Source organism: Haliotis cracherodii, unplaced genomic scaffold (genome assembly GCF_022045235.1).
Source record: "Haliotis cracherodii isolate W230 unplaced genomic scaffold, xgHalCrac1.p SCAF_18, whole genome shotgun sequence".
NCBI classification, from domain to species: Eukaryota; Metazoa; Mollusca; class Gastropoda; order Lepetellida; family Haliotidae; genus Haliotis; species Haliotis cracherodii.
Genome location: NW_027266273.1, coordinates 22,120,669 through 22,134,069, shown reverse-complemented (window position 1 = coordinate 22,134,069; position 13,401 = coordinate 22,120,669). Strand labels below are relative to the sequence as shown.

Sequence of the window (13,401 nt, the reverse complement as noted above, 5' to 3'; positions counted from 1 at the left end):
AATAGCAGTCACTGGATCGTCTGGTTATAACCAACGAGCTACAAGGAATTACTGTGAATCTGTGTCCAGAGGGAATGAATGAACGGTGTCATTCCGAGCCTTTGGCAAGGGACTTACAGCATACACTCATGAGGGACATGTAATCCTACTTCCGAGTTTCAGTGACGTTATTCTATATATTACTCTTAATCATTTTAAGAGAGAAAGTTTTTACGATCATTCTACCAATTTGGGTAATATACTCAATTATAATGCCCTCATATACTGATAGGTGAAATATTGCCGAGTATGGCATTAAACAACAAACATGTACACTTCGATACGCCCCCAATAGTCTGAGTTACGTCCCTTGAGCACGCCGGCAACCTATTATTGTGGGTTCGAATTCTGTACTCCTGAATTTCACCACTAAAGTGGTAAACGTCTCAGACGCATCACTTCAGGCTTAAATCCCATTTCAAGCTGACACGCCATGATATAACTCACTGGAATACTGTTAAAAGTTAATCCCAACTCACTAGTGATAATACGTTGGGCTAAAGTAGTCATGTTACACCGCTCTTTGACATGGATCACCCAGGCTAAGCTATACAACACGACTAAACACAACAAAAGCTTTTAGTTTGCACAATATTTATTAAAATAATTAAATTTCCTGAATCTACAGGTAAGGATTAAATGTAACATGAATAAAATCAATAATTTACATACTGATCACTCCTCAGCCTAGCTGGCAACAGTGTACTTGAAAGAACAATTAAAATGTCATCAAATAACAGGTTCAAATAGAGAACTCCCTTCAAACGTTGTACACCAGGCTGGATCAGACATGCATGTATGGCTGTTAACCAAGGCAACACTTTTACAGCATTGTGGGATGCTCTTATTGCAAGTATCGTTAGTGGGAAATTTCCATTAGGGAAAAAAAAAGGAATATCTACAAATAAATCTTTATTTTTTTTTAAAACCAGCTTTAAATCATAAATCACAAACATATAGTGGTTAGAAACAATCAAATGAATCCATAATCTTCTTCTGATTTGAAGACACACTAAGTGGGTCCACTTTCACAAAGCAACAGTAGCACTACCACTATCCTGTGACTATCCACACTTCAATACTTTAACACAAACTTACTATAGTTGCTTCACTACAACTGTGTGTAAGAAAACCCAGAGATGCATCATTAAATCTATCAAGAAGCAATCTTTTTATTCTCACCATTTACAATTATTTCTACATGATGAGCCTGACAAACACATGTTAAAACAAGTAAATCAGAACCTAAAATACAACCATGCAGGGAAGAAACTCTTCCATAGGACTAGGCATAAAATGTATATATACATAAAACAGTACCTGCAAAACAGCTACACCTGCCATTTGCACCAATAACTAATAATTAGTTGTTCTTATTAATTACAATGATTAGCATTATAATTAGCACTTATGATTCCGCTCAAGAGGATATCAAATTACTGAAGTATATTATCTATACTGTCTGCATGGCCAGACAATAATAACTGTATGCTTGGGTTCAGTTAGGAACATCATCTCTCCCTAATTGCCATATGGATACTGAAATAAAGTCAGAGAAATTGATTTGAATGAAACCAGTGGAAAGAAATAACACACACTGATGTTACCATAATGAAAAAAGGAGTATTAAAACACAGAAGCCTATTTTGCAACCAACAAAAAAGAGCAAACGAAAACACAATGCACTAAATACTGGTATTCTAAAAATACACTGCAATACATAGTTTCAAATGCATAAGATGTGAATCCCTTCTGCCAATTGCATACAGAATAACTGCATTGTGGCTGGCCTGGCCCTCATCCAACAGAACACTTCTGGATTTCCTTTTCATAAAATCAAATTATCAGAAATAATCATTCAGATGTTCAATCAGTACAGCTATAGAAAACAGTTTCACATGTCCAGCTGACAAATAAAGAAAGAATCCTAAAACAACTTGACCCACATTAGTAAAAAACACACAACATGGCAGCTTACTTTGAGGTGCCGACTGACTTTCCATGGTACAGTTACGACTGACACAACTACCATTGAGATTGCTCTCTGCCCTAGTGTCATACATCAAGCTGTAATGCAGTGGTAACTAATAGGTGAGTCTAATACCTTGTGTATTACAAGGCAACACTAGTGTAAATCTCAAGTCAGCACCTCCTACAACATAATGTATTGCACAACATGAACATGCTACAACTCTCCATCCACACAGCAGAGCTTGTTGCACAACATGAACATGCTACAACTCTCCATCCACAGCAGAGCTTGTTGCACAACATGAACATGCTACAACTCTCCATCCACAGCAGAGCTTGTTGCACAACATGAACATGCTACAACTCTCCATCCACACAGCAGAGCTTGTTGCACAACATGAACATGCTACAACTCTCCATCCACACAGCAGAGCTTGTTGCACAACATTAACATGCTACAACTCTCCATCCACACAGCAGAGCTTGTTGCACAACATGAACATGCTACAACTCTCCATCCACACAGCAGAGCTTGTTGTTTCTCAGCCTCCATAAATAGTGTACAGTCGTATCTAAAAAAATATGCAATTCCTCTCCTGTGAGACCAAGATTCAACAAGCTCAACTAACATGACTCATCGGCTGATACAGAGTAGCAACAAACTGAAGTTTGACATCAATTATCCAATTATAACATACACCAGAGTTCTCTTTGCAAAATGAATAGCACTAAAAGATGACTGAAAAATTTCTTTGACATCTACTCACAATTTTTCTGTTATAAAATATTAATGAATACACTAGATTCTGAAAGAGAACAAATCACAGCGGTCCCATCTTCCCGAGGCAAAGGAGTTACCTGACAGACTATAAAAGTCCAGTTTCATACCCTTGCCTAACTAGGCTGGAATTATGGTATTATATCTTGCCTGGACTAATGAATCTATGCATAGTCCAATAAAAATCTTGTAACAAAACTGACATTCGGTTTTTAAACTGCTGGGCAGATTTCGGTCAATTGCAGAATTTGCAAAGCATGTGTATCGCCAACTCGGTGTCAAAAGATATGTCTTTTAATCTTTTCATGTTTTTAATCAAGGTGCTCACATGATTTGATGCACTTTGCAATGTAAGACCTGAAGACTTTGATTATCTATCCAATCATCTTGACTGGGCACCAACATTTTGTTTGAAGCAAATGCAGGTGATATGAGAGGTGGACTGGTCAATAGGAGGGACATAACTCTTTAACTGCCACTGGTGGTGCTACAATCAAGCCCAGAAATTCCAGCCCAGTTCAGCAAGGGTGAAACTGGACTTTTACAGTCAGTTAACTACCTTCCCTTGGGAAGATGCAGCTGTCCATGTCTCATGGCAAACATCTATGACTTCATTGAGTTGACCAATGTAAGGAATCTTACTGAGTCTTACGGAGAAATCATCCTTGAATATGTTGTCATACACTGAACAAAGCAAATGGGGACTCTAGGGAGGGCAGTGGGGGGGTATGTATGTGACCTGATAAAAATTAAACTGGTCTGAGAAAAAATTACAAGAAATAATAATTTTGGGAACATAAACTGCCAGAAAAGAAAAATTGTGCATAATGGACACAAATATTCACAAAAAAACACATGTTCAAAGAAATAAGGATGATATGGTTTACTTTGAAAGTGTTTTGTAAAGAAAGCACCACCATCCACATAGTGCTGTCCATTCAGTGTAGCATTTCAGGCCCCCAAAAGAATGAAAAGACAGAGAATCTTGCAAGGAAATGCCAGCACAACCCACCCATTCCCCCCATAACCACAAACTGCAAAAGCATAATTCCCCAACTTACAAACATATCCAATAGTTGTAAAATAAATAAAGCCACATAGCATACCGGTATATGGACATATACATAAACACAAGAATGCACTTTAACAGCATACAGGACTTTTCAAAAGCCTTGACACTTGTGATCAAGTCATTATTAGCCATATATAAACATTATTCATTGACAATATTTCAGTTGACTATACATACAGCTTTGCATGCAATATGAAGACTTTTTAGTAAAACATTTGTTCTGAAATGGATTATTTTCAGTTAATCATGGACGCTGGCTTCTGTCGTGCAACTCCCATGAAGTATGGATGGTGCAGAGCTGTCTTTGCTGAAATTCGTTTGCTTGGTTCATAACACAGCATTTGCTGAAATAGAAAATCACACAGCATTAGAAAGATAAATCAAATCACATTCACAAATCATATCACTATTAAGACAGTTCTACAGTCATAAACATCACAATGCAACTTGTAACACCCCAGTGAATCTTAGTGATGATCACAAGTTTGTTGTTTAACACTGCACTCAGCAACATTTCACCTACATCTCTGCAGTCTGTAAATAATGGTATCTACACCAGTCAATCCTATGATTGACATCGTGGGCATCGATCTACCCAAATGGGATACAATGACGTGCATCAATCAAGTCACCGAACCTGACCACCTGAGCCTGACCACGTCCCCTCTTACGACAAGCATAGGTTGCTGAGGATCAATTCTAATCCAATGCCCCACATTGTTGAGTTTGCCGACCTGCCTAAGTCGTCTCTTATGACCAATATAGGTTGCTGGGGACCTATTCCAACCCGGAATCTCCACAAGGCTAGGTCCATCACAACCTTCATATTCAGAAACAGCTGCAAAACTGCCAATCTCATTAAAATCAGATCTTAGTTCTTGCTACCACTAAACAAAGATCTGAGGACACCCTATTAGGGGTCACATCAGAACGACCTTTGATTCGACCAATCAGAGCGTCACTTACCAGATCATGAAAGTGACAGTCGGAATGTGATTTCAAATCATGCAACCTCGAAAACTTTTTAAACGGGGTATTCCGAACAATAGTTATGGGGTTAACAACTGAATCCATACATTCTAGACCATCTTTTAGCCATTCCAGAATGTTCTTTTGTTCAGGTTTCGAATCTTTAATCGAGAATTTGTCAAAATATGTTTCTAAGCGTAGTCGTCTATTTGAAGTTAGTGCCTTCTGATTGGCAAATGTCGACTTCTTGTCAGTCATTCCATTGGTCGATCAAAGTTCGCGCAAGGTCGGTCTGATGTGACCCCTAATGGGATGCCCTCATATCTTTGTTTAGCGGTAGCGTGAACTAAGATCTGATTTTAATGAGATTACAAAACTGCAGATGCCTCATAAAGCAACAATCATCTACGACTCCGTTAAACCAGGATGGTAAGTGAACATGATTTTCAGCATTTCAAAAAAGCAGAGAACGCAAGAATCAACATTTTTCTGAAGTGATATAAATCTTAGATGTTAACCAACATATGTGAGTGTAGAGTGGACAATCAGTTATCATTAGTATTGTTTGTTGTTTAACGCTGCACAATATTCCAGCTCTATGACATCATTCTGTAAATAATCAAGTCTGGACCAGACAATCCAGTGATTTACATCATGAGCATATATCTACGTAATTGGGATATGATAACACGCATCAACCAAGTCGGCGAGCCTGACAAACCGCTCTTGTTAGTCGCCTCCTACTGCAAGCATATGTTGCTAAAGACCTATTCTAACCCAGATCTTCACAGGTCATCATTTTGAGGAAAAATCAGACATTTCTAACCCATGATCAGGAAGCAGGTCCTGGCAGCTCAGACACAACACTTGGCAAGTGTGTCTTGCTGCGGCAGATAACCTGTGCCCTCTGTGTCAATGTCACGGAAATGATTAACAACATGTACTTCTACTTACTGCCAGCAGATCAGTTCCTTCAGCACACAAATTTGGAACAACAGTCCCAACGTTCCGATGAGCCCATTTGGGAAATGAGGACTTAAAATCAGGAAGTTGGGTGACTCCTGGCCAGACTGTCTCATCAGGGGTTCCTGAGCAGTGGAAATCAATGGATTATTTCAGGTCATTTTTCTTCTAGGACAGTGACTCAAATATGTCCTTGAGATATTTACAAATTTGGTAATAATATAGAATGTCCTACAAAAAGTAGATAAAATTCTAATCTAATGTCATCAGTTAACAGCTAAATCATCAGGGTTAGAACTTTACTCAAAAGCTTCAATGGTCCCGGTAAAATAAAATGCCTGTATAATGTTAAAACAATGGGGCAATTTGTACAAGGCCACAAGAATTTGTACTAACCCTGTAATATATCAAGAAAGCACAAGGAGTTTTGGAATTCTTTACACACTCCATTATACATAGATGTAACATCGAAGATTTTACAAATGACAGACACCAGGAAATACATGATCATGAGAACACTGGTGAATAACCAGCTGAGCAAACACATCTAAAACTCACCTAATGTACGAAAGACACGAAAAAGTTGATCAATTTCTGAATCTCCTGGGAATAGTGCTCTCCGGGTGATCTGTAGAAGCAAGGGTGAAGGAGGTAAACCTACAATAGTACACAGCACATACTTGCAGACAGAACCTATGCTGTTTGAGGAGTTGTTTCCACTGGGCCGTCCCTGCCCTAGGCATGTGAGAGCTGTTCAGGATTCAATCAATATTTATACATTACCAGCTATGATTTTTTTAGCCAGATATCACAGGCTACATAGCTCAGATGGCTCAAACAAAACTGTGTTTATGCAAAGTATCTTATTGTAATGTCGTATTTAAATTGTTTGCCAATATGTTATCATTGGGGAATGTATACATGGTATAAAAACAAAAACATGAAAGATGGCCAAGTGTTTGAGTTTACCATTTCAGCAAAAATACAGCCCAGACTCCATACATCAACTGGGGTCGAATAGAACCTGCTGCCAAGGAGGATCTCGGGGGCTCGATACCACAGCGTGACAACCTGTCACAACAAATTTCATCAATGAAACACACTGTAGCAAAACAATGTCATACACTCAGGGCTAGGTAGCTCAGCTGATGGAGAAAGGTCAATCATCAAATGTTCTCCATTGTCTGATACTGCTTAAAATCAAAGTCAACATGCAGAACTTCAGATTGATGTGAACACTTTTAGTTCAAGTGACTCAATCTCAAAAAGTGCAATGTGTCAGAAATATATGGCCAGGGTACAGGCAGTATTATTTGGCCCCCTGGCAAACTGAAGCACTGCATGCAAGTATACTGGGCAGAGTATGCATTAGTGAGTGAGTGAGTTTGGTTTTACGCTGCTTTTAGCAATATTCCAGCAATATCACGGCAGGGGACACCAGAAATGGGCTTCACACATTGTACCCATGTCGGGATCGAACCCGGGTCTTCGGCGTGACGAGAGAACGCTTTAACCACTCGGCTACCCGACCCCCCCGAGTATGCATTAGAGCTAGTCCTGTCACTACTTCATTTTTCATTATGACAGTATCTCACGATGGTATTGCCTAACACTAGTAACAGTTTTCCTATATATACACAACGATACCATGGTGACAACATGATCCGTATCACGATACGTGTAAAAACTTGTAGAATTGGACACATTTCTACCCCAAACAAAATCTTAATCCTATAACTGCAGAAACAAGAGATACTTCAATGAAACATTGCATATCTTGCAAATAACTTTCTTGAAGGTGAAAGTAGGATTTTCAAACCAGCACAACCAAAGTGTGTCCACGTAGACGACGTAACAACCCTGGTGGATTCACAAGCATAGGCATGGTATTCCAGTAAAAATCTGTTCAGTCTAGTCAGGTCTGCTACTAGTAGTCAAGATAACAACACTTAAATCTACTGAAACTGATGCTAAACAGTGTTTCAAATAATCTTAAACCCAACGAGACAGTCTGGAAGGTGAGGTGAAATGGGGTTTAACGTCGCGTCCAAGATCATTGCACTTATATAGCGACATGCATGCACGTGTATGTATGTGTGTGGCTGCTTGTACTAGTTCGGACTGATGCCGATTTATAGTGCTAGCTCACCGCAGTTTAACATAAATACCCCACTCAAGACACAGTATACTGACTCCGAGCCGACCAGTCCTTGTTTTCGCCCCTTAATGCCGAGCGCCAGACAGGGTAACAACAAGTACCATTTTTTAATGTCTTTTGTTTGGCGTGGTCGGGGATCGAACCCCGGACCTTCGGCTCTCCGGGCGGACGCTCTACCATTAGACCACGTAGGCGGTAGTCTGGAGGGTGACCCTTAAGTGTTGACTGCCCATATTAAAAGTTACCTGTCCACACTGAGGCATTATTAATATTGAAAACCGCAAGAAATAAGAGACAAATCACATCTTGAAATAATGCAAACAATCTCTTGAGTTATAATTGAACTGAAATTGCAAGTAGTCTTCAATATCTACCAAATAGCTGGGCACGTGGGGGAAAATTTCATATAGTTATTTCAGACTCTGATGCTAAGAGCCTTGTTTGAAACACTGTAAACCACCATTTTGTTTGACGAGAAATGCATGCGGAAAATAGATAATGGACGGTTGAAATAAATTCCATTTTGAATAATTACATCATGTTGTTTAATGCATTTTCAAAATTAAATGAAAATGCATGAAAGGCAACTAAAATAGAGTAAATAAAATAAGACACTCCTTTCTATTTCAAAACAATTTTCCTCTAATGTATTCGCAACGTGTCATTCAGACCAACTAGTTATGGTAAGTCAAGGCAGACATGGGGAGCCAGGATATCCTGTAATGTAGTATCACGAGACAAATGGAACATCCTTTAAACATACAGACACAACAGATTTACCTCATGTGTGTATGTTCGAACTGGAACACCAAAGGCACGGGCGAGACCAAAGTCGGCTAGCTTGATGTTTCCCTCTGTATCAATGAGCAGATTCTGTGGCTTCAAATCTCGGTGCAGGACTCGGTGTGAGTGACAGTAGCCGATTCCTTGCAGCAGCTGATGCAGGTAACTCTGTAACCATGGTAACAAATTTTTTTCTCAAAACATTGATTGACAAGGTTGATGAAGGGCCTTATTTGGCCCACTGGAAATTTAAAATCTTAAAGAATCACCATTACCTATACTACTGGAAGTCCCTACGGTGACTGATCAAATTGTTCCATACGTAAAAATATCCTGCAACAGCAATCACCAGTACCAATATGCTACGCTTGTGGTTCTTATAATTTTCAATATATATATAGTAAAAGCTGCAACTAAGGTTACACAATATTGGAATATATTATTCCTGATAAAACAATAATTTCAGATACAATTTCTTCAACCACTGCATCAAAATTCTTTGAAGTATCACTGGTGAAGTACATTAATTATTTACGGGAGTATGAACTTTTAATTATTTTGAAGGAAAGTTAGAGAAAGTTCAACTTTGAAGCTTAACAACTTCAGTAGTCTTGTTATTATAAAATATTTTTTACGGTTCCAAAATCATGAAAGGTTCAATCCTGACATGCTTTAAGTCTTGTTTTTTTTTATCATTGCATATCAAGATATGTATCATATTGTGACCAGAATACCGAGATGCATATCGTATTGTGAACTTCCTGTATCGTTCAGCCCTAGCCCTTATCCTCCCTCATCCTCTGCAAATGGTTTCTAAGAACATCTACACTGAAGACCAGGGGTGGAAATTTTAAAAAACTTCACTTGCCATCGGACAAGTTTAAAGACAATTTTCACTTGCCCTGATTTCATTTTCACTTGCCCAAATAATTTCAAAATAAAACTTCAAATCATCAATATGTGTTTATTTACCGTTGAACAAAATTACACTACACCTGCACTGTTATATCTACATAAGGACTCGGGTAAATTCTAAATGAACATCGGAAACCTCATGACTTGTCAAATAATGTTTTTTCGAAACTGTGTACAACCGTCAACAAAAACATATTTCTTATTTCTGGATGTTACAGTTGGATACTGACAATAAATTCGGCACTTCATGACATTTTGTTTTTCATCATACACTACCCATGGAAACTCATCGCACCAACTCTGAATGAATTTTCGGCATCATACTTCTTGTTCTTAGAACATGTGTCCTGATTTGGTCCTTTTCTGTTACATGATTCGCTATCATCTGCATTTTCAGGTTTATTTTCACTTTGCCCACCGAAAAAACTTTTAATTGACGCCTGCTTGTGTGTCGCCATAACCGGGTCGTAACTGTTTACATTGGAGACAGTCACAGGCCACGACGTGTTTCACCCCTCTAGGCAGTATTGATCGTGTATCAATTATCAGATCGCTCTAGGCCGCAATGAGAGAAAAGCATTCAAACCGAGTGTAGAAAGTTGTTTCATACTGTTCCGATTGAATATTAAAACAAAAATAGAAAAAGGGACGTAATTCTAAGTCTCAAGTGTTCTTTAATAAAGTCAGTGTTTCGCGAAAGCGAGATTACGAAATTTCTCTCAGCTAATTTATTGTACCATTTTATCAGTAGTTAGACATGAAGACAGTGATAGTAATTTCCAATATTACTTGCCTCCGGACAAGTTAAAGTAAGTGATGTGTTGCCCGACCTCGTATTTATACTTGCCACGGGAGTTGTGAATTGGCAAATTTCCACCCCTGAAGACCATATCCATCTTTACAAGAACGAAGATTGATTAATGACCCACCACTGGAGAAAATGATTGGCCATGTTTCTGAATAAAGGAAAGAGGGAGCTATATTGCTCAGAAATCTGATGATCATTTGTGTTTCCGGGTACATATAACCCGTAAGTCCTTAACTTTTAACATTGGGGTAATGACAAGGACCCCTGGACTTCGATGCTTAATTTCAACCTTTCAGATTAATACCAATACCTTGACAAGTGCTGGTGCTAAGCCTGCAGGTGGGGCGCAATCCATGTACTTCTTCAGATCTTGATTCAAATACTCGAACACCAAGTAAAGTTTCATCTCACTATGGACAACATCCAATAACCTGGAAAACATACAAAGTAAGCAAAGCTGCATCAAGTCATCAAAGACAGCCTGTATGCCATGTATAAACATTCATTTTAGGGTCCATGTGGGCCCCAGAGATGTAAATGTGTAATGATGACAACAGATATATCTACCTCACTACATTTGGATGATCCAGTTCCTTCAGCAAGGAAATTTCTCTGATTGCTGTGCTTGGAACACCCTCTGATTCCCTATAAAACAATATGAAGATCCTCAAATATGATAGGCCTAGATCTAAGTGCCATAGACATGATAGAGCCATTGACATAATTAGAGTTAGACCTATACATAATCAGTCATTTGAGTTATCGAGTCATTTACGTTAAACACTTAAACTTGGAGATTTTTCAAGCAAAATTGAAAAATAAGAAGACATGTCTCTGAATAAACGACTTAAATTGAGTTTTTGATAATATAAGGGACACTATTGTTAGGTTTTTGTTTCCTATAGGCTATAGCTGTCAATATAGGCCTATTCATTTACACAAAGAGTAAACATTGGATAAACAGTTACTAGACAACGCAATCTAATTGCCAAATGGACAGGCTACGCTGGGAAATAACGACATTAAATCGGACTGTCTATGTGGTCCTGTCTAGGTATATGTCATGAGGACTGTCACTCAAACAAAATTAACAATATTATGTCGTCTGTCATCGAACGTGTGACGATCGCATCCCGGCATTTCTAAATGTAGGGCACAACAAAACAAATCATCGTTTACATCTTTGCATTATGATAATTCGCATACACTGAAATGTTAAAATCGTTTAAAGATCCCCAATGACACCATAAACAATAATGTCTTACGCATCCAAGCGTATCTTCTTCAAGGCCACAAGCCGGTTGTTGATTTTGTCCCTCGCTTTGTAAACCACTCCATATGTTCCTTCACCAATCTTCTCAATTTTCTGAAAGTTTTCCATCGTTTAAATATGTGTTCTGAGTACTGTCAATAACACTTTCTCCAAATTATTTCCGATTAAGACCCATTTATGGCCTCGATGATAACTTATACTCTGTTGTTGTTTCTGTGTGGCAAATGTTCCATTTCCCGCGCGATTCGGCGAGGAGACGCATGTTCACTTCTTTGATTGGTTGGTTTACGTTAGTTCAAAGGTCGAAGAAAGTTGAACGGGGTCAACAGGAGGAGTTACGCTGCAATTGCTATGTTTTGATTGGCCAAGACACATGAGTCAGGGTGGAGTTGGTGGTTTCCCGCGTGAGCAGACGATAAACATTAGATTTAGTAAACATTGACACGTTTTCACGCCGACGATACCACAAGTAATCAACCATTCCCTACGCGTATGCAGTAAACAATGCTGTATATGACGAAGGAGTAAAATGATAACAGTCAGCAAATATAAGATATTGTATGTGAAAAAAACCTTCTAGTTTAGTGTACGTTAGTAAATTGGGAATGGCTTTATTATAAAAGAAAAATACCCTCTTGCGATCATCAGAAAGAAAAGGCACGACAATCTTCAATGTATTTGTATTAGTAACGTTGCTGTTGATCATTACATGTATTGGATGATCCAGAGGGATGTGCCGCGGGGATGATCCCACCTTTATTTGCAGACACCTTACAGCTTAACCGTGCCCTCAGACAACACGGATATACCTACACACACAACCCTCCTACATGACGCAGGTGTCTAGGGTATCTCTGCATCTCTGCATGACATAGGTGTCTAGGGTATGCCAGTCTCTCCTACATGACGCAGGTGTCTAGGGTATGTCAGCCTCTCCTGCATGGCACAGGTGTCTAGGGTATGTCAGCCTCTCCTGCATGGCACAGGTGTCTAGGGTATGTCAGCCTCTCCTACATGGCACATGTGTATAGGGTATGTCAGCCTCTCCTGCAAGACACAGGTGTATAGGGTATGTCAGCCTCTCCTGCATGACATAGGTGTCTAGGGTATGTCAGCCTCTCCTGCATGACATGAGTCTATCGGGTATGTCAGCCTCTCCTGCATGACTTATGAGTCTATCGGGTATGCCAGCCTCTCCTGCATGACACAGGTGTATAGGGTATGTCAGCCTCTCCTGCATGGCACAGGTGTATAGGGTATGCCAGCCTCTCCTGCATGACACAGGTGTATAGGGTATGTCTGCATCTCTGCATGACACAGGTGTATAGGGTATGTCAGCCTCTCCTGCATGGCACAGGTGTATAGGGTATGCCAGCCTCTCCTGCATGACATAGGTGTATAGGGTATGCCAGCCTCTTCTGCATGACACAGGTGTATAGGGTATGTCAGCCTCTCCTGCATGACACAGGTGTATAGGGTATGTCAGCCTCTCCTACATGACACAGGTGTATAGGGTATGTCTGCATCTCTGCATGACATAGGTGTCTATGGTATGTCAGCCTCTCCTGCATGACATAGGTGTATAGGGTATGTCAGCCTCTCCTGCATGACATAGGTGTCTAGGGTATGTCAGCCTTTCCTGCATGACATAGGTGTATAGGGTATGCCAGCC

General features: G+C 39.5%; 1 protein-coding gene across 2 annotated transcripts; it reads right to left on the bottom strand.

Annotated features, from left to right (window-relative positions):
- Positions 1 to 631: 631 nt before the first annotated feature.
- LOC139465894 (cyclin-dependent kinase 2-like) lies at positions 632 to 11,961 on the bottom strand. 2 transcript variants are annotated; one of them, XM_071247876.1, is made up of 8 exons: positions 11,722 to 11,961; positions 11,024 to 11,101; positions 10,767 to 10,887; positions 8,731 to 8,901; positions 6,762 to 6,863; positions 6,351 to 6,420; positions 5,784 to 5,917; positions 632 to 4,204 (listed from the first exon to the last, which is right to left on the bottom strand). In XM_071247876.1, the coding sequence occupies exons 1-8, from the start codon at positions 11,835 to 11,837 to the stop codon at positions 4,097 to 4,099; spliced, it is 900 nt and encodes a 299-aa protein (XP_071103977.1). In that variant the 5' UTR covers positions 11,838 to 11,961; the 3' UTR covers positions 632 to 4,096. The 2 variants fall into 2 exon arrangements, with proteins under 2 accessions (XP_071103977.1, XP_071103978.1); XM_071247877.1 differs by lacking the exon at positions 11,722 to 11,961 and adding an exon at positions 11,549 to 11,608.
- Positions 11,962 to 13,401: the final 1,440 nt, after the last annotated feature.